This window comes from Odontesthes bonariensis, chromosome 21, assembly GCF_027942865.1.
Source record: "Odontesthes bonariensis isolate fOdoBon6 chromosome 21, fOdoBon6.hap1, whole genome shotgun sequence".
Lineage (NCBI taxonomy): Eukaryota > Metazoa > Chordata > Actinopteri > Atheriniformes > Atherinopsidae > Odontesthes > Odontesthes bonariensis.
Window position 1 is genome coordinate 25078650 of NC_134526.1, and position 26907 is coordinate 25105556.

At 44.4% G+C, this 26907-nt stretch overlaps 3 protein-coding genes across 6 annotated transcripts in view; all 3 read right to left on the bottom strand.

The window, feature by feature from the left end:
* Positions 1–302: 302 nt before the first annotated feature.
* rpsa (ribosomal protein SA) lies at positions 303–2894 on the bottom strand. 2 transcript variants are annotated; one of them, XM_075454804.1, is made up of 8 exons: positions 2838–2894; positions 2095–2266; positions 1844–1962; positions 1340–1585; positions 945–1073; positions 675–834; positions 540–575; positions 303–441 (listed from the first exon to the last, which is right to left on the bottom strand). In XM_075454804.1, exons 2-8 carry the CDS (start codon positions 2225–2227, stop codon positions 344–346), a joined length of 921 nt encoding a protein of 306 aa, XP_075310919.1. In that variant the 5' UTR covers positions 2228–2266; positions 2838–2894; the 3' UTR covers positions 303–343. The 2 variants fall into 2 exon arrangements, with proteins under 2 accessions (XP_075310919.1, XP_075310918.1); XM_075454803.1 differs by having other exon boundaries at positions 525–575.
* A 1537-nt stretch (positions 2895–4431) lies between these two features.
* LOC142371165 (mitochondrial glycine transporter A-like) lies at positions 4432–8151 on the bottom strand. Of its 2 annotated transcripts, none has more exons than XM_075453778.1 (8): positions 8024–8151; positions 7364–7457; positions 6942–7066; positions 6704–6788; positions 6430–6609; positions 5652–5820; positions 5395–5555; positions 4432–5309 (listed from the first exon to the last, which is right to left on the bottom strand). In XM_075453778.1, the coding sequence occupies exons 2-8, from the start codon at positions 7376–7378 to the stop codon at positions 5187–5189; spliced, it is 858 nt and encodes a 285-aa protein (XP_075309893.1). In that variant the 5' UTR covers positions 7379–7457; positions 8024–8151; the 3' UTR covers positions 4432–5186. The 2 variants fall into 2 exon arrangements, with proteins under 2 accessions (XP_075309893.1, XP_075309892.1); XM_075453777.1 differs by having other exon boundaries at positions 7896–8151.
* Positions 8152–9398: 1247 nt separating this feature from the next.
* Positions 9399–26907, bottom strand: part of LOC142372083 (myosin-9-like) — a 34796-nt gene continuing 17287 nt past the window's right edge. Inside the window, exons 4-41 of one of the 2 annotated variants that reach the window (XM_075454869.1) lie at positions 26226–26253; positions 25986–26079; positions 25388–25408; positions 24223–24315; positions 24053–24116; positions 23812–23910; positions 22434–22577; positions 22253–22348; positions 21887–22158; positions 21594–21767; positions 21298–21471; positions 21090–21204; positions 19767–19954; positions 19378–19499; positions 19196–19265; positions 18942–19102; positions 18628–18736; positions 18405–18536; positions 18088–18294; positions 17834–17971; positions 17174–17297; positions 16878–17049; positions 16482–16694; positions 16241–16385; positions 15929–16135; positions 15521–15625; positions 14991–15143; positions 14570–14818; positions 14262–14474; positions 13958–14170; positions 13523–13684; positions 13288–13416; positions 13106–13194; positions 12895–13018; positions 12543–12751; positions 11702–11810; positions 11274–11446; positions 9399–11126 (exon numbers count right to left, since the gene is read on the bottom strand). In XM_075454869.1, coding sequence (XP_075310984.1) covers positions 11018–11126; positions 11274–11446; positions 11702–11810; positions 12543–12751; positions 12895–13018; positions 13106–13194; positions 13288–13416; positions 13523–13684; positions 13958–14170; positions 14262–14474; positions 14570–14818; positions 14991–15143; positions 15521–15625; positions 15929–16135; positions 16241–16385; positions 16482–16694; positions 16878–17049; positions 17174–17297; positions 17834–17971; positions 18088–18294; positions 18405–18536; positions 18628–18736; positions 18942–19102; positions 19196–19265; positions 19378–19499; positions 19767–19954; positions 21090–21204; positions 21298–21471; positions 21594–21767; positions 21887–22158; positions 22253–22348; positions 22434–22577; positions 23812–23910; positions 24053–24116; positions 24223–24315; positions 25388–25408; positions 25986–26079; positions 26226–26253 — 5399 coding nt within the window. In that variant the 3' untranslated portion in view covers positions 9399–11017. The remainder of the gene's footprint in view (positions 11127–11273; positions 11447–11701; positions 11811–12542; positions 12752–12894; positions 13019–13105; positions 13195–13287; positions 13417–13522; positions 13685–13957; positions 14171–14261; positions 14475–14569; positions 14819–14990; positions 15144–15520; positions 15626–15928; positions 16136–16240; positions 16386–16481; positions 16695–16877; positions 17050–17173; positions 17298–17833; positions 17972–18087; positions 18295–18404; positions 18537–18627; positions 18737–18941; positions 19103–19195; positions 19266–19377; positions 19500–19766; positions 19955–21089; positions 21205–21297; positions 21472–21593; positions 21768–21886; positions 22159–22252; positions 22349–22433; positions 22578–23811; positions 23911–24052; positions 24117–24222; positions 24316–25387; positions 25409–25985; positions 26080–26225; positions 26254–26907) is intronic. The other variant, XM_075454870.1, reaches the window with a different exon arrangement.

Here is a 26907-nt window from a genome sequence, read left to right on the forward strand (position 1 = left end):
GCCTGAATTTTCCTGCACCTTAACACCAAGGACATAAGTTTCATGGAAGGATATTTCTGGGTTGCCATTTTAGGCTTTTCTGAATACATTTAGAATAAAAGACAAGAAAAAGTTAGATGCATTGTGGCAGAGAAATGCCTATTTCCAGGTGATATGGCAGTTGTAACAGGACATAATCAGCCGCAAAACTCTTACTGTAACAATTTAAATCTTCACTATCAAACCTCTGACATGTTATCAACACAACCGTGGTTTATTTGTCCTCAAATGAATAATAATAAAAAAAAAATTATAAACAGTCGAAGTGTAAAAAAACACTTTTATTGTTGCCATAGTCAAAGATCTAAGGCCATTCAGAGGTGGCACCACCCCAGTCAGAAGCCTGAGCAGTGGGAGCAGTGGACCAGTCCTCTGTGGCTGGCTGTGTGCTCCAGTCCTCCGCTAGAAGGAAGAACAGAAACACAAAGTTCAGAGATCAACAGAAATGGTAGGTTTGTACGCACAGAGATGGTTTATCAACTCACCAGAAAACACTTCACCTGTCTTAACAGCCGCTGCAGCAGTCGCTGCTGCCGCTGCAACAGAAAAAGGGTTTAAATTTAGTAAAATGCCAAACATGGGTAACATAGCAATCGCACAAAAAAGTGCTCCAGTTTGGAAACTAGTGAACTTACGAGCTGGGAACTGCTGAATGGGCACAGATGGCACTGCAACACCCTCAGACCAGTCGGCCACCTCAGGCTGAGCAAACTCAGCTGGAGGGGCACTCCATTCGCCCTGGAACTCCTCCTTTACGACGGCCTTCTCAGCGGCAGCCTGCTCCTCCTTCTCAATCTGTAAAAAAAATAAATAAAAATGTATTAGTGAGCGGGATGCACTGCTGGACCAATTTTGCACAGAATCCTCCAACGAGTGGGTATTCACCAGGAGTGTACTTAACCTACCTCTTCAGGGTCTCTGTAGAAGTACAAATCAGGCATGACCTCCCATGGGTGTTCCCTGGAGATGGTTCCCCTCATCCTGAGAACCTCCCTGGCCAACATCCACCACATAAGACCCACAGAGTGGTGACCCTGAAACAGTCATACAGACCACGAGTAAACACTTGCAGAGACTATTGTTTCCCATTCGTTTCATTTATGCATTTTGTTGCAGTCCCTCTACCTCCAATCCCCAAAGTGGTTCAGGGAAAGGAAGTTAAAGAACATGCCTTATGATTTAGCACACATCCTACACCCCGCACTGCACTGACAGAACAGCGCCGGGCTCTAACAGTGTGCAAAACGCAAGAATTCCATCGATTAAAGTCGCATTCAAGTGGACGATTCTTCTGCCTCACCTTGTTGTTACAGGGGATGGAAATGTCCACATATCTCAGTGGGGAGTCGGTGTTGCACAGGGCGATGGTGGGGATGTTGACGTAGGATGCCTCAGTCAGTGGCTGATGGTCAGCACGAGGATCTGTCACAATCAGGAGGCGGGGCTCCCTGAAAGCAGCCTGGATCTGATTGGTGAAGGTTCCAGGGGTGAAGCGGCCGTGGAAGGTGGTGGCACCGGTGGCGGAAGCAAACTTCAGCACAGCTCTCTAAAGCGGGCAGAAATGAGACAGAAACTCAGACAAAATCTTTCATTTATTTCTTATCACAGTTTAAATGTTGTGGAATGAGTTGTGGCTCAGGTCCCTATCTAACCCCAGTCATGGGACAGAAGTCCTCATGGTGTCAGCGAAAACCCGGCCGGCTTAATCTTGCACACTTCCGACACCACAACACCCACATGAGTGTCAGGCTTTAACAGAGTGCTCATTGCATTCGTATAAAACTGAGCATCAGCAGTCGTTTACCTGTCCAGTGTTCCTGGAGGAGATGACGCACACATCAGCTGGGTTCTCAATGGCAACAATGGCCCTGGCTGCAAGAAGCAGCTTCTCCCAGGTCTTCTTCAAGTTGATGATATAAATACCTGGTAATCAAATTAGAACAGCAGGGAATGACTATGAGAATATTATTAAAGTAAATCTGCAGTTAAAAGAAATGCATTCTCAGGCAACCCTGTCACACTGTACAACCCTTGCGCCATGCTCCCCCCACTTACCGTCACTTTTTCTCTTGTAGACGTACTGCTCCATCTGGAAGTCCAAGTTGGTGCATCCCAGATGGGTTCCTGCAGCCAGGAACTTCAGCACATCCTCCTCCTTCATTTGAAGGACATCTAGACCTCCGGACATCGTGACCGCTTTCCCTGCGTTACGAGTTTAGTGGGAGAGCTGGGACAAAAAGAAAGATTTGATGAGTAAATCACAGCCAGGTTGTAACCAAGTAAATCAATATGCAGTTTTGCCAAATTACAGCACATTATTCGGGGGTAAATATTCAGTTTCTTTTCTAAAAACTTTCCAACTGTCAGGCAGATCAGTTACATTGCTAAAGGCTACTCAGACTTCAGCCAACACGTTCGAACCTAAAAAAACTAGAACATCCGGGGCACAAGACGACCTTTTAGGTAGTAAAACCGGATTAAAACCCAAATGTGTTCCCTCCTTTTATAGCCACATTATGAGTCAAATGCCGTTTTAATCAGAGAATGAATGTGGGTAAAACGGGACGATGAAGACTGCACAGAATATAGACATAAGGGCGAGGGGAACGCGTGGTCGAGGCTAGGTAGTTAGCTTTACACGTTAGCATTATCTATTAAGAGGAAATAAAGGCCGTATACGACCCAACACACGACCTATCATCTGTACTGTTGCTTATTAGTACAGTACTCTATCCTATTTTTAGTGTCGCTTGCTTTTTTTCCTGCTTTATTGCCAAAACAAAACAGTTTTGTCTTACCACGAAACAACGCCGTATGGAAATCTTGCCACACGGTAAAAAAGAGGACGTTGGGAGGAAATGACGTAGACTTTATACCAAATTTCCAAGCCTGTGATTCGTTAGATTTTGCTGACGTCGATTTGCACTTCTCCATGGTGGCCACTAGGTGGAGTTTTGTGGAAAGGAAAGGGCGAGGGGTAACCGCGGGTCGGCCCGTGGGTCGGATGACTGTCCCATATTAAGACAATGGAGATGGAAAGACCATATTAAGACAATGCTGAGACGCCGAGTTATCGGTGATAGACTGACCTGTGTTGAAACTATATTTGCTGGAGATAAAGTGTTCCAGGAAACGGGGTCAATAGAAACTCGCACGCAACAACAGAATGTTTTGCGAAAATATTAAACGAAAGGTTTCATGTGAGCAGAAGACCATTGTCTCGTACATCGATATCCTGTAAAGACATGGTCCCTGATGTCATTTAACTATAATGCTAGACCAGTTTAGACTCAAATGAGTTGGGGTGGGGGGGTTATATGGTGCTGTTGTGTTGGCTCCAAAGCTCGGTTTGGATAAATGTCAAGGACGGGAGAGGTGGTAGATCTCACAAATAAGGCTGAAAGGCAACATGACTGATGTGACAGGGCGGGTTGGGATGTTCAGGAAGTGTTTTCTGGGAAAAGACAGGAACTGTCAATAAATAAAGAAAAAATTGGAGGACATTCACCCAGTGGTGTGGGGCTGCTGATTTGTAAATAATACAAATCTTACAAGTCAATTCAGATAAACTTGGAACATTCATGTGTTACTAATCACTGAAGAATGTGTCACAGAGAAAAGGATCATTGGCCCAAAACGTCCTTATATACATGGTGGGTTTAGATTGCGTTTCCCTTATGTAGGCATCTCTATATTTGAAATTCAATTCAATTCAGTTTTATTTATATGGCGCCAAATCACAACAAATGTCATCTCAACGCACTACATTCAGCCTGTACAAAATGTATATAGGCTGAATTTCTGTTGCAACTTTATAGAGTCAACACCGAATATAATCTAAAAGGTAGCTGTCAAGAATAATTTACAAGCCAGTCTAACCTGCGAGCCCTACCAACTCTTGTACCTTTCTCCTATTTGATGTTCTGTCACCACACACACCCCCCGTCTGCTTATCTCTATCAGCTCGGTGATAAGTCTTTGGTCGTCATGTCCTCACAGCCCTTTGCAATCTGCTGAGCGTAGTGCTTCTGGTATGTTTTACACCACAGCTTGAACCATTAAAAATGACTCGGTGTACTTTACAGGTTTATATCCTCTCGAATTAATGAGAGGAAAGTCATAAAGCGAACCCAGTCTGCACACAAGTCAAACAGGGCTTTCGTATGTTATGGGACTGATGTGTAAACGGTAAAAGATAGAGGTAAAAACCAAAGAAGAAGAATTAAAAAAATTAATCAAATGCGTGGTTGAGTCAAACGTGACGTTTTTTTGTGTCTCATAATGACGTGTTGGAACCGTGGAACAGAAATTCAGTATCATGAGACGTAACTGCAGCAGTTTGGAGGTCAGCCAGGCTTCAGATAATAAAGTGAGACTGTCATTTTCAGCTCGGCAATTTATTCAAGAAAACCGGTACAAACAATAACACAAAGGTTTCGCGTTACAACAAAATTTCATCTTCTTAAACATCCACAACAAGCCTTAAAAAGCAACAAACACAACTTAGTCGTTAAAATTTCAGGTAAATTGAATACAAAAACATTTCCTTTTTAACTCAATGTGTGACAAAATAAATAACAGTCATTAGTAAGGCACAGAGGCTCAATTTACTGCTCTGAGAGCATCCCCAGGTTAAAGTGTGCGACAGCTGTCTGAGCTCTATCTGAGACAGCGTTTGGAGCAAGAAAAGTCTGCTTCACTGCAGTTTTGGGCCTGGAAACGACTGACTCAGTTCCCACTGAGGCCTTTTTAAAATCCCCCGTCCAAAATACAGAGGTTGCCTCATGGGTCCGCAACGGTGTACAACTTGTAGTGCAATTAAACATATGATAGCATAGAAGTATTATCCTAAGTGTTTGTTTTGGGTTTTTTTCCAGCATTTACAAGGCACAGATCCAAAATGGGATCTCTCAACTTCAGCTTTAACACTTTAAGACACGTCTCTCCGTCCACCGTCCACGTCTCTCCTGTCGTATGCACGTCACTCGTTTAGACGAGTGTTCGCCCTCTGTTCTCATGTTGCAGTCAAATCTTCTAAGTCAGCGAAAACCTTCGATGCCCCTCTAAGTGGTTGCTTGCTTTCTGCACTCTCATACTCGTCATTCCGACTTTCTCTTTCTCTTGCAAGTCTCTTTTAGCTGCTCCCTTCAGGACTTGAGTCCCATGTGCGTCATCATCTGCTCATACACCGTCCACGCCATGGCAGCCATCATGGTCCTCCTCAGAGACCGAGGAACTGCCCCTCGGAAGAAGCCCCGGAGTCCGTGTTCCTGATGGAGAGGACGAGGACACATCAGATCTGACCGAAGCGTTTATAACTCGGCAAAATAATTCAGAGTGGAGTGAAAGCGTTACCACGTAGACGTTTCTGATAGCCTCTGTCGTCCCCGTCTGTGGATTCACTTGGACGTGCGTTTTGACGACATCGGCGGGCTGCGTGATCAGAGAGGCCAGCACACCCGCCAGGATCCCACAGCTGAAGTTAGCCAGGGGGGCCGAAGGAGACTCTCTGATCTCTGGAAGGAAAGCAGACAATGTGTATTCAAGTTCAATGGACATTCAGAAAGAAAAAAAAGAAAGTCTTTTAGCTTCATGTCATTCTGAATGCCTACCTTTAGGCAACGAGGCCTTGGTTTGGCTGTACAGCATGACGTAGATCCCAGAGAAAGGAACGTCTCTCAGGAGAGTGGCCATCAGGCCGGAGAACAGAGCCGCGGGACCCTCAGTCTGAAACACGCTGCGTAGAGCTCCGCTCACACTCGCATAACTGTACCTGCCACACTGCAACACACACACACACAGTTTAGTTTAGAACAAACACACACACACAAAAACTACACTACAGCAAAGGTCACACGGCAAGATTTTAAACCCGATTCTCAGAGTGCCGTGGAGCTGAGGCAAATCAGGCATTTGGGGTCAAGGAGCACCTACAATGGTGGTCGGGGGGGGTCAGAGGAGGAAAACAAACAAACATGATGGGGAACATGGTGACAAAAACTCCAGAATTCGGTTAAATGTTAAACACCTTTTTGACTTTTCTGGCACGAAATATGACAGACGAGAGAGAGTCAGCGGAAACAAACTACGGCTTTAGGTGAGTATCACTCGTATCACAGAGTAACATGAATAATGAGGAGAGACTCGTCTGTGGGAGAGCTAGAGAAGCCTGACAGGGATTTGGCAAAGTTTGGCAAAAAAAAAATAAAAAATCCTGTGTCGCAGATCACCTGTGCAGCGTGACCCGATCACAAGAGAAGCACATTGTGTGGCGTGAACGACACAAAGGTCCGATGACGCAGATGACCCCCTTTCTATCAGTTGCTAGCGGAGAGGGGAGGTTGTGGAATTCACCTATGGAATCAGCGAAAACGACAGGATGCTGCTTACTTCGAAACGTGTCTTGATGACGGTGACCGGCAGCATCACGACCCCGGCCACCGCCCGGGCCCCGCCTCCCAGCAGCACAGCATGCACGGCCCCTGGGATGCTGTCCTCGAAGAAGTGCTGCTTCAGGGAGTAGTAGGTGCTGAAGTAGAGCCCCACTCCTGGGATGGTCCGAACAAAAGACTGGAGGGAGAGGGCGCATAGAAAATGCTTGGAAAATGCTTGCCCTAAATGAGTATTACAAAATAAATAAATAAATAAATAAAGATTAGCCTACCGGGGAAACACCTTTCCACAGCCCCAGCAGCTTCTCTGTCCGCACCACACTGAGGAGCACCGACATCATCCCGACTCTGGCCGAGCTGGAGAGGGAACAGTCAGAGAAGCACCAGAGAGGAGATCATTCAATATGTGCGAGACGAGCTTTAGTCAATAAAGTAGCAGGGGTAAAAAAAAAAAGAAAAGTAAGAAAGCAAGAAACGCGTTTTTTTTGTTTTTTTTTTACACCAACTCACCCGGGCTGCGCGCCGCTCTGCAGCGTCTGCAGGCGGGTCTTCACCAGGTCGAGCGGCTGGAACAGCAGAGTGGAGCAGGTCCCGCTGAGAGAGCCGCACATGAAGGCTTTGATAGCGGGGTGAGTCTGGGGGGAGGAAAGCGAAAGGATTTCAGCTGCCTATCTTACAACCCTCTTGTTTCTATCCTATCAGCTCGTCTGCACCTCAACATGACTCAGCGGTCTACCTGCAATGCTTAGTGAAAAGTTTCAGAAGTACGTTCTTAGAAATCAATCTGGGCTCAAAATGGATTAAGCCACAGGACAATTTCATACTATTTTACAAGCCAAGACTAGCTTCTTCTTTTTTTTTTTTTTTTTTTTTTAAGCTAGTTCGCGATTCAAGACAAGTGTAAATGAGCGTTCCGGGGCATTAAAACTCACCAATGATAGCTCCATGGCACTTAACAATAGTTCTCAAGGTCCCACAACAGCGGTTCCTCTTCCCCTTTGAGTCTTTCACTCCTTTGCTGACCACCTGAAACAGAGACGGACCGGTGACAAACGAGTCTTTCTGTGGTGGGACTGAAAGAGAAGTGCGTTCCTCCGGAGGAACCTCCTGCAGATGAGCTCTGCTCTGCTGCTGTGTCTAAATCAGACAACACACGCAGGAGATTAAACATGAAGGTCACATGACCAACGCTGTGATTCCCATTTGCTAACCAGCCAACACGCAGCTACTCATTAACTACTTTAAAGATCGTGCTGCGCGTTAGGATGGAGGTGGCTCGCGGCAAGTCTTTCTCGTGACTGTGAACGTTAAGCTAATGTCGCCCATGTGTGTGCATAATTCATTTTCGTTTATTTTGAATTATTCAAATTTTCAGAAATACTTAAGGTTTCCTCCTCTGCGCCATGTCTTCATACATTTTCCTAAAGTGTGCGGTGACACTTACGGAAACTTGAATTAACTCACCGTTCGCCACTCTTCGCTAGCGTAATAGCTAAAATAGTCCAGTAGTAAATGCTGAATATGAACTCTAAGACGAAGACAAGCAAAGTCAAAAAGTTATGAAGAGGCTTGCTGGTGGTACTCTGACGCACTTTTTGATGCAGTGAGGTTTATCTCCGACAAATGTCACCGCCGAGGTTAAGCATGAGCGTTTAGTCCTTCGTACCGCCTGTAATGGCCAGAAGACGGACAGACCTGAAGCCAACCTTCACTGTAACATTGACTCTTTTTTTTTTTTTTTTTTTTTTTTAATTTTATTTAATTTTATTTTTTTTTTATTTATTTTTTTAAAGAACTTTATTTAAACAATATTAGTATACAACAAACCAACATATTGAAGTATACAATACAATACAAACAACCAGGGGTGATAATTAAATAAGAACACGCAAAGACGTACATATTGAAATTGTCCTTAGAGCCTTTTCATTTGTAGAGTCTGATATTGATTTGATATATATTTCCATATCTTTAATGAAAACAGCAAAACATGGTGTTTTATTAGCAGATTTACATTTATGAATATAAAATTTAGCAAAGAGGATTAGCAGGTTTATTATAAAGAAACATTTAGCATCCTTTTTTTTAAATCTATAGAAACAAAATAAAACATTTTCCCAGCATAAGGAAACTTTTTTTTAAATATGGTCATTAATAAACCTGCTAAACTCTGACCAGAACCTACGTGTGAAACGGCAGAGCCAAAAGAGATTGTAACATTGACTCATAGCAGTACCTGATTGATGACTGACACCAGCCGAACCGCGTTTAACGGTATTGGTCCGCCTACCAAAGCATTGCTGACGTCTGATTGGTTAAAAAGCATTCTGACCGTGACGTGGTGCGCTAAAAAAGTTTTTTATAAACTATAATAGTTATTATAAAGAAAGTATGACAATAATGAACTAGCCAAATTCTCCCCATTTCTAAGAAAGATCAAAATTTAGTATTTAACATTAACAATGGTATAAAACACCATGTGATAAAGCAGTAGAAAAAAAAAACAATAGTTACTTAGTGACACTGTCCCATTTTACTTTAAGTTTAGCAAAAAACATACACTATACATTCGAGAGGAGTTAAAACATTTCCGTCAAAATTGCAGTGGAGTGAAACAGAATAGAAGTTCAGTACAGATACTCAAGTTGACTACTTTTGCACCCATTTCTTCACAGCTCAAGGACATATTTGTTCTCATTTAAAATAAAATAAAATAAAAAAAAAAAATAACATTGTGTTATTTTCAGTTTTAACGTGGTTAAGTCACTGACTGTATTTATCAGTGTCGTGAATTCACGTGTAAATTCCGTGAAGTATGTGATTAATATAAAGTTGTTACTGGTTAACAAGATGACGCAGTTCTGACTGCCCTCTGCTGGTGAGAATACACTACTGCACAAACTAAAGCCTCATGAAGTGCAAATAAAACAAACAAAAAAAATCAGTTCAAAAAGCAGGAGAGCATGAGGCAGTTTAGAAAGCATCTTTATTTGCAATAATGTCACACTTCACAACATGATTTCCATTCCAGAGAGGCGGACAGACAAACAACAAAATAATTGAGATGCAGCTTCTTTTTTTTTCCTTTTCTTTTTTTCCTTCTTTTTGGATTGCCTTTGTTTATTAAGTGCGAAAGATGTGATCCTTTTAATTGTGATCTGCTATTCTTAAGTAACAACACATTCCTCTCACTTTCCAGCAGTGTGAGCCAAAAGCTGACTCTGGGCACAGCCTGCGAGGCTATTCCCGCCACAAACGGCTCGCATCTCTATGGAGCCGTTTCATCCAACAAATTTACTCGGAACCTGGCCACGTGCATACACACACACACACACACACACACTGACCGACTCCCCGTGTGTGCCTGGCCTCGTAGGGCTCAGTATAGAGTTTAGTGTACATAGGTTACAGTGGTTAAGAATGTCCCTACATCCTAAATCCGCCTTTGGTTCAAGACGACCCTCGTTTACTTCTCTCTCAACAAGCTGTGCCCTGAGAATACAGTGTGTGCTGTGAGGAAAACAACAAAAAAGAAAAAAAAGACCCCAACATTTATACTTTACCCTGAACATAACGGAAACACTGATGGTGATAAACGAAGAAAACAAAAAGAAATCAATGTCCAGGGGAAAAAGAAGCAAACAACCCTGTAGGTCTCGGCTGTATTTAAGGCCTTTAGTGTGTATGTGTGCGCGTGTGTGCACCTACTAAATGAGCATGTGCAGTCATTTCGAGACTTCCGAGCTTCTCCTTCGCAGATTCAATGAAACACGCAAATGCAGTGGTACACGTCACCCAAGTTAAACTGTGGTTTGTTTGGCCCCCCCCATCTCAGTGCAAAAATCGAATTTCCGCACACATATCAAAATGCCTTCAGTACGTCGATGAGTCTCAAATTTTTGCTTGAAATTTGCGATCGATTTTATTAAAATTGTAAGCCCCCCCCCAAAAAAAAAAAAAAAAAAAAAAGATAAGCATAGTAACGAGTGCTAATAACAGCTAAATCGAGAATACATTTCAGGATATGGTATAAACTTTATAAATCGAGGCGAGAGCACGAGCATAATAAACACGAAGCGCTTTCATTCTTAACCATTATAAAAACGTCTGCATAAAATACACTTCTATAGATTGAAATATTACTTTGGTCCCCTTCCAGTAATCATCTTCATTTACTCACGTATAACTTGGTTTTCTTCAATTAGAAAAATAGATCCTAAATCAGGACTATTGTAAGTGGAAAGTTTCCTTACAAAAATATCATTTTCTTTTTTTTGCTTTTCCCAGAGAATGAAAAAGGAAGCAAAAGGAAAAATTTGGCCCTAAACGACGCACCTGTCTGTGTGTATGTGTCAGCATGGCGATTGTCAGAGTTAACTTGCTTATGTATGTGTGTAAATGTGTTAATAATGCATAGATTGTCACTGTTGAAAAAACATCAGACTGTCGCAGAACTGAGCTGAATCCCTGACTCCCGTCTCCACGACATTCGTATGTTTGTGTTCCTCTCCGTTACAGTAATGCGTGCTCTGGTGTATTTGGGTCTGTATTTTCTGATGCAGTTCTAAGGTGTTGTGCGCCGTCGTTCACTCGGGCTTGGGTTCGGGGGTCTCAATCTTGGTCTCGTTTTCCTCATCGCTTTCAATGCCGGTGCGGGTAACGGTGCGGCGCACGGTGAAGGGGAGATCACCGCGCCTGCAACGGAAAAGACAAAAGAGTGAGTGCGCTGCTCTTCATTTCGCGTCCTGTATATAATGTGCATTTAGCCTAAGAATCTGAGCAGGATATTCATATACATCCATGTACAGTATGACACCGTTTGTTGAGAATCGCTTTTCCTACCTGAGCTTGCTCTTGAGGGAGGTGACTTCACGGTTCATGGCATCTGCGGACTCGGTGGCGTCCTCCAGCTCCCTCTGCAGTTTCCTTCGGTTGGCGTTGGCTCTCTGAGCTTCCTCCTCAGCCTCCTCGAGCTGGCGCTTCAGCTGCTTCATGCGAAGGTTCAACTTGTCCGCCTGATGGAGACACAAATGCGTGCAGAAAAGTGAGAAGCAGAAAAATCAATAATCCTTCTCCTGGATGGAGGCTGCGGTGATGCAAAGCTGTGCTGAAGCAACTGATCGATGCTTCATCTGAAAGGGTCCAGAACTCACGACTCACTCGGGTTATATTGCTTCGTCAGTTCGCAGCGATTTGGACTGTACAGATGAGCTCTTTATGAACATTACTCTGACATGACCTATGAAGATCAGAACCAGAAAAGTACTGACCTGGTCCTTGTGCTGCTCTGTGTTGCGCCTCTCGTCGTCCACCTGCAGCAGGACCTCCTTCAGCTTCTTCTCGGTGCGCCTCACAAGCTTGGTGGCACCCTGCCTCTCCCTGAACAGGAAGTATACTTTTGGTCAGACTAAAGGGTGCTGGCTAGTCTAACGCACCAGTCCAAGTTTTCAAATACAAGCTTTTGCTGCTTTTTCCCCAGATGAGTTAAGTACAGTGAATTACAAGCAAGTAAAGGAACTTAAAGGAGACATTGATACAATTTGCTGTGGTCAAAATACCACAGAGACATAACAGCACAATTTTCAGTTCCTATCAAGTGTTTGGCTTCACTCAACCCCTCTTTCCTGTACAGGTGTGTCCTGCAACTTTGAGCTACATATACAGAAATTCAAATGCAAACTGCACCCAATAAAGGTTAAATAACAACTAGGAGTCAGCTTCTAGTAGTTAACGTTTAAAGTTTACAAAGCAAACAAAAAAAAAGTCAAACACCAGATGGACATCAATACTTTATTCTTATTAGTCTTAGTTGGGTGCTATTCACCCAAATGCTGAAGCAATTTAACGGCTAGCCGGCCAGCTGCCTGATAGACCTGTGGAACCTAACATAATTCTTCTGTTATCAGCTCTAAACCCAGGGAAATGATTTTCCCAGAGTATCATTACTGCATCCAGGTAAAAGTAATGCATGTCTACACTAATATAGTTTTAACCATTTCATAAACAGATTAGCTGTTTATAATTTGAATACTACGGTTGTTTTTTTAAAATAAAATGTGGTGCCAAACACCGAACAGAAGATTTCTGCTTGTGCTAAAAACGACTGCTTACCTGGCCTCCATGTCCAGCTGTTCCTCCAGCTGAACGATCTTGGTCTCCAGGGCACCTATCTGTGCCTTGTACTTGGACTTGACGGTTCCCTCCAGCTCCTGCAGCTTCAGCTTCAGTTCCTTGTTCTGGCGCTCCAGCTGGGAACGAGCGCCCTCGACACGCTGAGAGGTACTGCGCTCCGCGGTCAGCTCCACGGTCATCTGGTCAGTCTTTTAAAATTAAACAAAAACAGACACATTCAGTATGACAGGGGCTTACCTAATGGACTGTATAATAATGATTCAACGACTCGAAGCCCAGGCTAATGTCATTTTCACTGTTACACTGGAGATTGAAACCAGATCCTACATACCTGCAGCATTGCCTTCTTCAGCCTGTCGTTGATCAGCTCAGTGTTGCACTGCTCCTCCTCCAGCTCCTCCTCCAGCTGAGCAATGCGAGCCTCCAGCCGTCTCCTCTCCTCTGCAGCCTGAGCACTGAGAGTAAAGCGAGTGGAGAGCAGAGATTTAGACACCTGGAGGGATGCAGACTGCAGATGCACACAGAAAGCTGAGGGCTCTTACTTCTTGGTGGCCTGGTTGTTGATCTCATCCTGCAGCTCGTCTCTCTCCTGCTGGGCCTGCCTCTTTACTCTCTCTGCTCCTGCGAGCTCCTGAACGTCGCCAGGTGAGAAAAAAAAGGCTTAAGTGATGAACAGAAGGGAAATGGTGCAGCAAGTTAAAAATCAGACTGAGCGCACACCGACCTCCTGCATCTGGATCATTTCAGCCTCCATGCTCTTCAGCTTCTTCTCGGTCTCCTTGCTCTGGGCCAAGATTTCCTCTCTGGACATGCGAGTGTCCTCCAGCTCCCGAATAAGATCCTTCATCTGGGCCTGAGAACAGACCGAAGGAAAAAAGCTGAAGAAAACTGGGACCAGACACTGTTCAACAGTTTTACATTAGGTCCAACTCGTGGGAACGCATTCCTGCGGCGCTCACTTGGAGTTTCTTCAGCTGTTTCAGGGCGTCGTCGCGGTTCTTGTTGGCCATGTCGATGGCGGCCTCCAGCTCCTTCAGGTCCAGCTCCATCTTCTTACGAGCGGCCACGGCTGCAGAGCGCTGCTTTCTCTCGTCCTCGAGCTCCATCTCCATCTCCCGCACCTGAAGGACGTACAACCCAGAAACTGAGCTCGTCTGCATCTACTGTTTTAGCAGAGTCGAACCTCTGTGGAATAATTTGCATTTTGGTGGAAGCAGAAACTTTTATTTGCCATTTATTAATCGGGTATTGTTTTGTTTGAAAAAAAAAAAAAAAAAAAAAAAAAACAAGTTAGTAACCAGTAAAGGATCCACAAATGAGATTAGCTTTGTCTGCAACCTGTGCTCTAAGCTGTTAGATGCACTCTATCCAGCGATCTCAGTTGAAACACGGACCTGTTTAACCAGCGCTCTCTTCTTCTCCTCGCCCATCTCATCCCGCCCTGCCAGGTCCCGCTCATACTGAGCCTTCATGGCCTGCATGTTGACCTCCAGGCGCAGCTTGGCGTCCTCTGTGGCCTGCAGCTCGTCCTCCAGCTCCTCCAGCTGAGTCTTCATCTCTTCCAGCTGCTGGTCCATCGTACGCTTGGACTTCTCCAGCTCGTGGACCTGCAAACCACAGAAGAGCATTTACACTGAGAGCAACAGACGGAGAGTGTAGGAACACAGCAGCGCCACTGAAAACGGGTCCCAGACTCACATTCTTGCCGACATCATCCTTTGAGGATACCAGGTCCTCCATTTCGGCCCGCAGCAGTTTGTTGTTGCGGTCCAGTTCTTCTTTGATGTCCATGAGAGATTCCAGCTCGCGGGTTAGAGACAGAGCCCGGGTCTCCTTCTCACGGGCCTCGGCTTCGGCTCGGTCCCGCTCCTCTGCAAAGCGGGCGGAGATGTTCTTCTCCTCTGCCAGCATCTACACAGAGTAATGAGAGTTTAACGTTTGTGAGGATCAAATCAAATAGGACGCAGCCTTTCTTCAAATCAGAATCTCAAGGTGTGCGTATCAACCTGATCAAACTTCTTCTGCTTCTTCTCCAGGTTGGAGACGATCTGTCGGAGGTGGTCCTGGTCGACCAGCAGGTCGTCCAACTCCTGCTGGAGACGCGTCTTTGTTTTGTCCAGCTTGTCGAAAGCAGCGCATTTCTCTTCCAGGCGATGGTTGGTCGACTCCAGGTCCCTCTGAAGCCTCTTCTTTCCCTCCTCAGCGGTCTCCAGGCAGCCAGCATCCTGCTCCACCTTCTTCTTCATTTCAACAAGCTGTATGGGGAATAACCATTTAATGGTTTGTGTGTATACAATATCCTGGATGATGTTCACTCAAAAGCTCAAATGATTCAATTATTTGTCCAACAGTTTCTGCATTGGTCTGAATGAAAGTTTCCAGAAGGCGACGTTGCGGTCGTGTGGATGCATTTTTCTATTTTTTTACCTGAGCCTGCACGGTCTGAAGCTGTCTCTCAACATTCCTCTTGGCTTCTTCTTCTTCCTCCAGCTGTTCTTTCAGGTTGTTCTGGTCATCCTCCAGCTGGCGCAGACGTGTGCCAAGTGACAGTTTCTGGCGCGTCTCTTCCTGGAGCAGTTCCTGTTGTAAAGGGACAGTTAAAAAGCAAACAGTAAGTCCATCCTGCAAGATGTCTGACGCAGGACATTTTGGAACTTAAGAGTTTGACTCGGAGAGCTCTTTTTCTCATGTTCATCCTAGGGAGGAAGGTTTACTGTAGAAAATATATCGCAGGCAACAGCCTTTTACTAGAATGAGAAAAAATATTTAAGTGTTTTAAGTGTCCCGATGCACATGTCACAATGTATATAGCTGGAATGTACATTCCTATGTGATAACTCCTTGGAAAAGATTTAAGAAAACCATTTAATTTGTTACACATCTGGCTGACAGATGTGCTCCCTAGTCGCAGATGGTGGTGTAACCTCCAAACCACCAGCAGAGTGCTGTTAGTGTACCTGAACATCCTGCAGTTGGGACTCCACAGCAGAGCAGTCTTTGGATGCCTTTATGGACTTGCCCTCCACCTCGCTCAGCAGGCCGTTCACATTCTCCAGCTCAGCCTGCAGACGAGAGACAAATCAGCTGGATATAAGCAACATGGCACCGCCTCGAGTATGAACTGGAAATTCAGCAGCAGGTCATCGACAAAAACTTAAATTGGATTAGAAACCGTTTCTGGGTACTGGCCATCTATAGCCGCCCCACAGTCCCTGATGTTTGCCTACAAAGTGCTCAATGGAACGGCTTCCTGTCTGACTAGTTTTTTTCCTTCTACATAGCTTATTGTTAGCTGTAACGTTATATCCTCATTTGAAAGTCACTTTGGATAAAAGCATCTGCTAAATGCATAAACAAACTCGTACCAGCACTTTGGTCAGCTTCTCGGCCTGCTCCAACCTCTGGCGCTCGCTCTCCGAGTGTTTGAGCAGCAGCTCCTGGACCTGACCTTCAGCTTTCTTCCTGCGGTGTTCAGAATCTCCTTTACCCTGCATCAGCGTCTGGAGCTCAATGCTCAGCTCGTTCCTCTCCGACTCCAGGGCCTGTTTGGCCTTCTCCATCGACACTTTGTTCTGCATAGACGCAAACACTTAGTACTCGTTTTTAAACAAAGACATGACCAAAGAAGACAGAAGAACAGCTGTGGGGAAAGAAAAAAAAAAAAAAAAAAAAAATACCCTCTTGGCCTGCTCCAGCTGCTCGTTGAGCTCGTCGAAGGCCTGACTGTGTTTCTGTCTCATCTCACCCAGCTGCTGCTCGTGGACTCTGGCCTCATCATCCAGAGTCTTCTTGAGATGTGCCACCTCCATCTCACGTTTGGACCTATAAATGAAGAGCGGAACAGAGTTGAGTGTGTCTACTCGACCCAAACGGCAAGATGCGTGGCAGAGGAACCTTTCCTGGGACTAATGACTCTACCTGAGCTCTTGCTGAGCAGCGGTTGAGTCCTGGGTGTCCTCTAGCTCGGTCTTGAGGGCCTCCAGCTCCTCTCCCAGGTCCCTGCGGTGTTTCTCTGCTTTGGTGCGGGCCTGCCTCTCCAGCTCCAAATCCTCCTGCAGCTCAGAGAGCTGGGCCTCCATCTCACGGATCTTTTTCTGAGCAAGGTTCTTTTGAGCAGCCTCCTCCTCGATCCTTATGGGAGGAAGAAAAAAAAATTAGTTCACGGAGCAGGAGGAGCTCATCTCTCATTCAAGTGATTTAAATAACCTCAAATTTTGACACCGAATTTTAACTGAGCACATGTAAAGACGCACCCTTATATTTCTCTACATAGTTAAAGCTGATGATTTCAATGACTTTGGAGCTTAGACAGACCTGGCCAGAGCTGCCTGGAGCTCTTCTTCCTTCTTCGCTAGCTGGGCACGGAGCTCAGCAATCTGAGCCTGCAGCTCAGCAATCTGATCATGGATCTCAGTGGCGTCGCCCTCCAGCTTGCGTCTGTTCTTCTCCAGCTCCTGACGCTGCTTCTCCTCCCTGCGCAGGCGGTCTGAGAGAAAACGCCAAGAAATTAAACAAATATTAAACTGCAGGGCTAAAAAACACGCACACGTGTGGAATCTACAGTTGGTAATCAGATATGTAAGTGACGTCTCCATGTCTCGTCTTCCCACCTTCCAGGTCTGTGATCATAGCCTCGTGTTTGGTCTTCAGTTTCTGCAAGCTCTTGGATTTCTCCTCCTCCTCAGCCAGGTTGGTGGTGAACTCAGAGATTCTCTCCTCCATCAACTTCTTCTCCTGCGTTCACAGAAAGGAAAACGTGCATCGATGATGAAAAGGTTTCATGTTACTGTCAGAGCAAAAAGACTCAAATCACAGCAATTATCACTGGTTCTAGTTAAGTTCGCTCACCTATCCTGAATCGAACACCGTGTGGACTTAAATGCAATGTAAAAAGCTCAACTCCAACACTAACCTAAATCCTTACCAGTTTATACTCAACCCCAACCTAAACTCACACCTCACTGCCAACCAGGACCCCAGAAATGACTGTCTCGCTAGGGCTGGGCTTCGGTTCCCATGAGAACTACTGGTCCCAAAAAGGTCACTTATTATACGAGACAAGATCCGAATAAAGTAACAAGAAAACACACAAATGGAAACCCTATTACCAAAAAGGTTGGGGAAGTTTTCTGAAATGCAATAAATACTACCTTTCTTTATATTTTCTAAAAAACAACAAAGTTTTGTTAAAAACGTAAAAAAATCAAATTCGGACTAGTTTGAACATGAAACCATGGAGATCACCAGCCATTTTATCCTTTCATTCCAACCTTGTTAAGTTTGTTGTTCTGGTCATCTAAAACCATGACATCATCTTCCATCTTCTTCAACTTGGCATCCAAGGTGACCTTCTCCAGCTGAAGCTTCTGCCTCGCTGCCTCCTCCTCATCCAGCTGCTGCTCCAAGTCCTGCGTACGGGGAGATGACAGGATGTTCGGTGAGGCAAAACCAACAGCGATGCGTTTGAGGGAAGTTTGTAAATCGATGAGCTCCTTTGTTGAAGCGGTAATATTTTCCCACTTACGGAGATATTTTGCTGCATCTTCTTTTTCTCGGTTGTCAACTGAGAAGCGCGCTCTTCCTCCTCCTCCACCCGGGCCTCCAGGTCGTGGAGGATCTCCTCCAGCTCCTGCTTCTTGGCGGCCAGACGAGATCTCATTTCCTCAGCCTCTGCGCAGAGCTCAGTTTCTGCCTGGAGCTGCTCCTGCAGGGCCATCTTCTCAGCGCCGAGCTACAAGAGCAGCAAAAAGAGTGGCCGACAACAGGCACGGTTAACTTTCACGAGGAACCAACAATCCATGGCTTTCAAACAAATCACCCCTTCTCTCTTATGAGTTTTACCTGATGCTGTTTTTCCTCCATCTCCCGGAGCTGCTCCTCAACATACAAGTGCTTCTCCTTCACTTTGGTCAGCTCATCATCCTTGGCCTGCATCTCCTCCTCCTGCCTGCTGACTTGCAGCAGAGGCTTCACCTATGGACGAAAACAGAAAGAAAGAAAGTTGGAGGAAAGCAAAACACAGAAACTACGAATTTGGACAAGATGTTTGGAGACTGGAGCTTACTTTAGTGAAGAGCCTCCACCACTGCCAGTTCCTGAGTTTAAGGTAGGCAGCACAGTTCCTCTGGATCACCTTCATTGCAGTCAGCTGCTGCTGTCTCTTGGCAAAAGCTCTGTAAAGAAACACAGATTCATCATAATCACACACAAAAAAAAAAAAAAAAATAATAATAATAATAATAATAATAATAATAAAAATCTCAGATATGAGAAAGGCCTTTTCTCAATATGTGCATAATATCAGATTAACTTTCTTATGATAACACTGGCAAAATAAAACAGTGCCGTCCCAGAATGAGGCCGCCATCGGGGTCTTACTTGCGGGCGACGTAGCCTCTGCACCAGGCCTGGAAGCTGATGATGATGTCGGTGATCTTCATGTCCCTCTCCTCCTCCAGGTGAGCCAGGACTCCTGCTCTGAAGAAAACTTTGCTCTGGCCAATGCGGTACAGATTGGGATCCAGCTCCAGACTTTTGATCTAAGGGGAAAAGGGAAGGAAGGGATTGTTCGGTCACACCGCAGAGGGGGCAGGAGTTATGGAGGTCGACCCGGGATTTTAAAGCACCCTTACCATGAGCACACAAGCCTGCTTTCCGTCCATGAAGCCCTTTGGGATGGCACTGGGAGTGAGGATTTCATACCTGGGAGAAACAAAGGTAATAGGATTTTTTTTTTTTATTACAAATGTTTAATAAAAGACTGGGGGAAAAAAAACAAACAACTACATAGTGAGACTGTGACACCATCAGTTACCTCTGTCTAAACTCTTGGAAGACGATTCTGTTGGGGAATCCCTGTCTGCAGATACGGATCCCCTCCAACACGCCGTTACACCTCAGCTGGTCCAGAACCAGGTAGGGTTCCAGCTTACCAGCCTGAGAACACGGAAAGGCGCTGGTGATTTTTCATGTCGGCATTACTTTGAGTATAGTATAAAAAGGTTTTTGTCTCCCCATCTCGCACACATTGTAAACTAAATATTTTCAGTCTCCAGCACACTTGAATGAACAAAGTATTTCATACATTCTTCACTGTTCAAGAAGGACTTTCAATTGTCCTACATAATCTCAACTTCATCCTGATTATTTTGAAAAGAACGCAGCTTTTTGCTTCTTTAGCATTTCAAAATATTTCTCAGATACCTTTTTCTCATGGTTGGGGATGATGCAGCGGACAAAGTTGGGGTTTGTGTTCCTCAATGTGGCCATGAGCTTGGACAGCTGCTCCTTGTAAAGCTGGCCCACTGTGCGGAACATGCCCTTACGGGTCTTAAAGGCACCGGGCATCTCAGACATACCAGACACCTTGTCGAGACCCACGATGCGGTCCACTGAAAGAGGAAGCATCAGAGTGGAGAGAGAGAGAGAGAAAAAAAAAAGGTTTCGTCATTGTACAAATTTAGAGGGGTTCATATACTAAACTTCAATATATTCAACCAGCAAACTCAAACCAAATGCACTTCACAAGGAACAATGGATATGACCATATTCTCTGCACCTCCTCCTGGTTAAAGCCCCACCAGGCCACAGGACAAAGGAGGTGGTTCACAGAACCGGGAACGGTGAAACACCACACAAACAACGACTTAATGTGGAGGGGGAAATTGTACAGGAAGAGGATAACAGGCCAGTCACAAGAAGCCAGTGAAGAGTGGACAGATAACACACCATAATGAAAAAAATAAATAAATAAATTCAATGCAGTGAGGGGGGAGGCATCTTAACTGTTAACACTGCTGGTTTGTTGTACCACGTGAAAACTATGTGCAATGACCGATTTAAATATGCATGTGTGCCAGGGAGGTGACAAACTGTGGTGGTTGCAGTGGACATGTATGTGTGCAGTGACAAAACCAAACCAAACCCATGCAGTATATACCCATTGCTGCATTGTTGCAGTACCCATGACCAACACCAGGAGGCCCCAAACAACGCTATCACACAGAGGGAGAGAAGGAGAGTTCAATGAAAAGAGTAACAAGAGCTACGATGACCAGAAGATTGTTATTGCATACATGGTTGGTTCGAGACAGAAACGGCTCAGATGATTTATCGACATTTTTGGACAAATAAAACTGGGAGAAAAGGGATGAAGACACAATGGAAGTTTCTGGGTGGGAATAGACATGTTTGAGACGTGTGACAAAGAGCGGGAAAAATAAACGTTTTCACCTGAGTCTGAGTGTAGAATAGGAAAACGTAGGTAAAAATAGGCTCTCTGACAACTCTGTATCTCTGAGAGCCAGTAAAAGAAAAAAAATTGAGACAAAACGGGGCCGTACAGAGGGACAAATGGAGAAACGACCAAAAAGGTAAAAACAGAGGTCCACACACCAGACAGTAAAAGAGAGAGAAAGCACTATGAACAAGAAGCAAACATGAAATATATTCCTTTATCAAGCACTGCATCTAATGAGGAACTCATTCCTGGGTTAATGCGATTATTTAACATCTGCCTCGACTCACCATCCTTCCAGAGCTCAGACACAAACTTGTCAGTGGATTGGTTGAGCAGTGAAGCCACATTGTCATTCAGTGGGTCCATATTCTTCATCAACCACTCATCTGCTTTGTAGTCCACCTATAGAAACACGAGGATTGTTTAGTCTGAACCACTACGACAAAGCTGAAAGAAGATGGGTATGAAGGAAAATGTTGAGGTCTGCATATTTACCTTGCCAGCATAATGAATAATACAGAAGTCGGCTTCGTCCTTCAGTTTCTTGGGCTTGAAAAACTTGGGGTGCGTGCCCTGCTCCTGGAGCACCTTCTCCACAAAGCTCTTGTCTGTGGCTTTAGGGAACCAGCACTCCTCATCCAGCAAAGCCAGGATACCAGGAGGACTGGCCTGGGCACGACAGAGATGGGAAAAGCGTGTGAAAAGGTGCTAAACGTTATGGAGGGCATTCAAGTCCTCAAACTGAGCCGTCAAACCGGCAATATGCAAGACGTGAAGGAAATTAAACTCACGGGTTTCTCAATGAGGTCGATGCAGGGCTGCAGGTCGAGGCCGAAGTCGATGAAGCTCCACTCGATGCCCTCCCTCTGGTACTCCTCCTGCTCCAGGATGAACATGGTGTGGTTGAAGAGCTGCTGCAGCTTCTCGTTGGTGTAGTTGATGCACAGCTGCTCAAATGAGTTCAGCTAAAGAGAAGAAAAACAGCTTAGTATCTGATGATCTACATCACAAATGAGCGATTTATTTGTATGTATGCAAGTTACATGCAGTGCTCTGCTTGGGGTGGATGACTTAAAAGGTTTACCTCAAAGATCTCAAAACCAGCAATGTCCAGGATACCAATGAAGGAGGCTCCCTGTCTCTTGGTCTTGTCCAGGGCTTTGTTGATCCTCATGACGAGCCAGCGGAACATCCTTTCATATGTGGCCTTGGCCAGGGCTTCCACAGCAAACTCTGCCTGCTCCTGAGTCTGAGCCTTCTGCACGTAGTCTCTGCCCACTTTGATCCTGGGTGACAGGATGGCCCTGGTGAAGTCTGTGACGTTCATGCCCATCAGGTGACACACCTTCTGCGCAGCTGTGAAAAGCGGGAGAAGAAACGAGAGACGTGCTTAAAGAGAGGGATTATGGGGGAAGGAAAAGGATGGCGTAAAGAGGCTAAGAGGCCTGACCTGTGTTGTCGGGCATGGAGGCCTGATCTGTGTGGCGCTCCTTCTTGAAGCTCATGTTTCCAAGCTGCAGAACTGAGGCAACCACCTTCAACATGCCTGAACAGAGCACAAGCATCAACATCAGGTGTCAATACACACAAACACACATTAAGATCATAAATTGCAGGCGTTGCTTCCTTACCTATCTGCTCATCCTCTGGAATACTCATGATCTTAAAGGCCTCCATGGTCTCTACAAACAGATCCTTGTCCTGCTGCCCCGGAATTGTGACATTTCCGTTGGAAAGGAATCGGTAGTTGTTGTAATTTTCAAGGAGGAGATCACCTGAGATGAACAGAAAAGAGATTAAAATCTTGGTAAGCGCACAAAATGGTAAGTAATCCTTGACAAGAGACTGCTTTTCAGTCTCTTTATAAATGATCTGCCTTTGATTTGCCCAGGTGTCCGCTGCCAACTTTACGCGGAAGATGCAGTTTTTTTATGCAGCCGCAAAGACACCAGAGCAAGCTGCAGATGTTTTATCAGCATGCATGGCTGAGGTTAGTCAGTGGCTCTTCAAAAATCAATTAGTCCCTAATCTTACAAAAACAGTCTCTATGTGTTTTTCCAATCAAAAAACAAAATTAGATCAAAATTTTAAAATATTTAGGATTGGTTCTTGGTCCACAACTAAAATTTGATGCACACATAAAGAAAATATCCAAAACAATTCAAAGAAATATAAATTGCTTTAGACTTATTAGGCACTTCATTCTAAACCAGGCGGCCCTGCTGTACATGCATGGGATGATATTTTCTCATATCTCCTACTGCATGACAGCATGGGCCCAGGCAGCTCCCTCAGCCACAAAGCGCATTGGTTCACTTTACAAGCAAGCACTCAAAATTATGGACAGAAAACCAATCCGTTATCACCATTGTCAAATCCTCTACAAACATAATTTGTTGAGCTTTGACAGTTTTAGCAATTTGTGTTTTCTCAAATTATTTTTTTAAATGCTATCACAATTTGGCTCCAGAACCACTCAAGGAATTTATAAGGAGACCAAACAGCAGCAGGACAACAAGAGGCAGCTCCAACCACAACTGTACAATCCCTAAGTTCAGAACATCGTTTGGACAGTAGGCCTTTTCTTACAAAAGCTGTAAACTCTGGAACTCACTGCCCACAGATATTAAGTCCATCAGTGAGTTTAAATTGTTCACCTTTAAACTTAAATGTTGGCTTAAAACAAACCAAAACTGTACTCACTTGTAAAAATGAGAGAGTGAATGAATGAGATGAAAGTTTGAACTGCACTGTTGTATTTATAGATTAATGTTCTTATGTAAATTAATGTCTATTTTAGGTTTATTTTAATGTCTATTTTAGGTTTTGTGTCAGCATAGAAAAGCCTAACCAGGGACGGGAGTTGTAAATTAGCACTTGTCGCTATACTCTATATGCATCACATCAGCTACAAGCTTTGATTTGTAACTATGTCTGATTGTATTGTCCCTGTCAAATAAACTAATAAATAAAAAAATAAATAAAACATGCATATAACAGGCTGCTTACCACGCAATTTGTCTCCCGCTCCTGTGAGCATATAGTAGAAAATGTGAAAGGTCCTCTCCTCTTTGGCCTGGCGGATGGCACGGGATTTCTCCAACAAGTCTAGACATCAATCTGTCAAGGAAACAATTCTGAAACCACAACAAAGCCCACCGAACAGCCTCGTCCACTGTGGTGAGATGCTCCTAAAACACAGCATCAAATAAGGCAAAAAGAGGCAACGACATTGTGCCATTAAGGATACAGGTTTCAATATTGGCACCAACGATGTAACCATTGACATCGAAGTTAATCCTGATGAATTTTCCCTAAGGGTAGGAAGAGAAAAAAATGGGAGGAGTGATGTGGACCGTCTGGTGAGAGAACAGGGATTCAGAAGGTACCTAAAGAACAAAATGTAGTATGAAGTCATACAAATCTGGAGGAGTTGTCATTTTTGACTGTCTTGCCATTTCCAAAAGCTTCCAGGATGGGGTTAGCCTGCAGCAGCTGCTTCTCTAGCTCCCCCTGATGGAATTTAACAGAATAGCAGAGCACATTATAACAGACTTCACCAAAAAAAAGATTAAAAATAATTAATAAGAGAAAATTCATCACAAATCGTTATCTTTAAAATGATACTTTCATTCATTCATTTAGATTAACCGCAAATTTTCTTGCTTCTCAAATAAATATACAGACATGAGGGTACCGATTTACCAATGATACCTTTACATCTGAGGAGAAAAGACCACGTGGAGGACAAACCATCATATACATACACACACAAACACACAAAAACAATGCAGACATTACACCCAAGCATGTAAACCCAACACATAAGGTCATGTAAGTGCCCAAAATCAGCAAACACCCAAAACCCAGAGACTGTCATCAACAACCCACCACCTGTTACCCTGAGTGGATTAGTCCGGCGAACCCAGAGCAACAAATTGTCCTTTTCAGCTTCAGTACATTTACTCTTTCCTCATTCCTACTTTAAGCTTTGGCTTTCAAGAAGGCCCCAATACATTATACATCATATGCAGAATAACGTTTAATACATAAAAAGAGGCCTTTCCAGTGTGATTAATATGTCTTATATATCCCACACTAGTACGTACACACCCTCACACAACATGTATGAAACTTGAGACGTCAGTGTGTACCAAATATGATTTTAAGAACAGACATACCGTCCAAGCAAAAACAGAAAAGCAATTCTGGACTCGGGTGCACTCACAAAGTAGCGATAAAAGTTGTGAAAAATTAAGCCAGACACATTAAAGCTCATCAAAAATCAGGCCAAAACTCAACAGATTTCCCCCTCGCCCCAGGAGAGACCCCGCCCTCTTATCCTACCATTGTCTGGCTGAATTTTTCACAGGAACACATACGGCTGCCACTGAGCTGCAAACAAACTTCCTCCCAACTTCCTATTGGCTGGCAAGACATGTCACCTCTGCCCTTATTACAAAGTGACGCCCACAAGAGCGCGCTTCAGCGGAAGGGAAAGGGTGGGGGTGAGATTGGAGGAGGAAGGTGATAACAGAAGCAGGTGGAGGAGGAAGAGCGAATGAAGGGGGAAGAGTCAACTCACATGTGACAGGATCGAACTGTTCTGTTGATGGGAAAAGAGAAATACAACAACCTCAAAACGGGATGATAGACGTGGCTTTTTGTTTTTTAAACCCCATCGGGTTCCTCTGAGCAGCATCTATCATGGATCTGACAGGCCAGATAGCAATGGTGCAGGTTTTCCTGCTTCATCGACACAATGTATGCTTGAAGTGGCTTTTATTTTCTGATAAAGATGGTGTAACAAAACCAAAACAAATCACAGATAAAGTCGGGTCTCTGTGAAATGTGCGACAGGAGTCTTTAAATCTCCACAACAGTTTCTGTGCTCGCAGGACGGGTATCGCCACCCGTTTGCTTTCAACGGAGGTTCTTTTCTTTGGCAGTGTACTGCAGAAGACTTTATCTACTAGACAAAACAAGCTGCTTGAACAACACTGTGACGATGGATTAACAAATCACTTAAAGTACACACAGGTGTGTCAAGTAAACAGGGATTTTTTTTTTTTTTTTATCTCACTTGAAAATGAAAAACAAAAGGGCTGATGTAAGATGAAGAGATGAGCTCAAAGACCGTTTGAAGGTTGGGACGGTGTATATACACGAGAAGAGGGACTCACCTGATCTTTCTTGGTCTTATGAGAGGAGGCCACATGAGCGAGATACTGGATCACCTTCTTGGTGTTCTCCGTCTTACCAGCACCAGACTCGCCTCTATTTTTAAACAAACAGACAAAAATAGTTAGCAAAACTTAAAAAAAAAAAAGATACACCTGAGAAAAGGTTGGTCTAAAATGCAGAGCACAGACACTCGAGTGGTTTAAAATGTTAACATGAGAGGGAATGCTTCTGTAACTCACGTGCAGAGAATAGACTGGTCTTCACGATCTGCAAAGATAATGTACAAATGTGGATTAAGTTACATCTGCAAAACGAGTTGGCTGTGTATTCAACTCGTTATCGCCTCAGTGCATACAGCTTTTTGCCTATACAACAGGATATACAGTGACCACAGACAGGAAATCAATAGCTGGCTTCCTGTGACTAAAGAGATTTTGCCGGGGTTCTAACTGACGTGTTAATTACGCTTTTGGCTCCTGAAATGTGGTCAAAACACTTAGCTGGAGCAAACATGCAAAAACTAAACAAAAGAAGCATTGGTGGGATGGAGGGGAGTAGCTGAGGTGGTGTGTACAACACATGACGACATTCGGAAGGAAAAAAATAAACCTCTAAAAAGCAGGATGTAATGCTAAGCTAACATATCACATGTACAATTGGTTCTAAAGCCTATACAGTGAACCCTCGCTATAACGCGGTTCACCTTTCACGGTCTCGCTGCTTCACGGATTTGCATCGTGCATTGTGTTCTGCATTCTGATTGGCTAAACAGTCTCTCCGCTTCTTCTCTACCTGTGTGTCAATAACGTTGCGGTTTAATATATACACATACATTACAGTTCTCAAACATAATCGATGGTGGCATGTCGGTATATAAAAATCTTTTTGCCCAGAAGAAAAAAGAGCGACAACAACTACCGA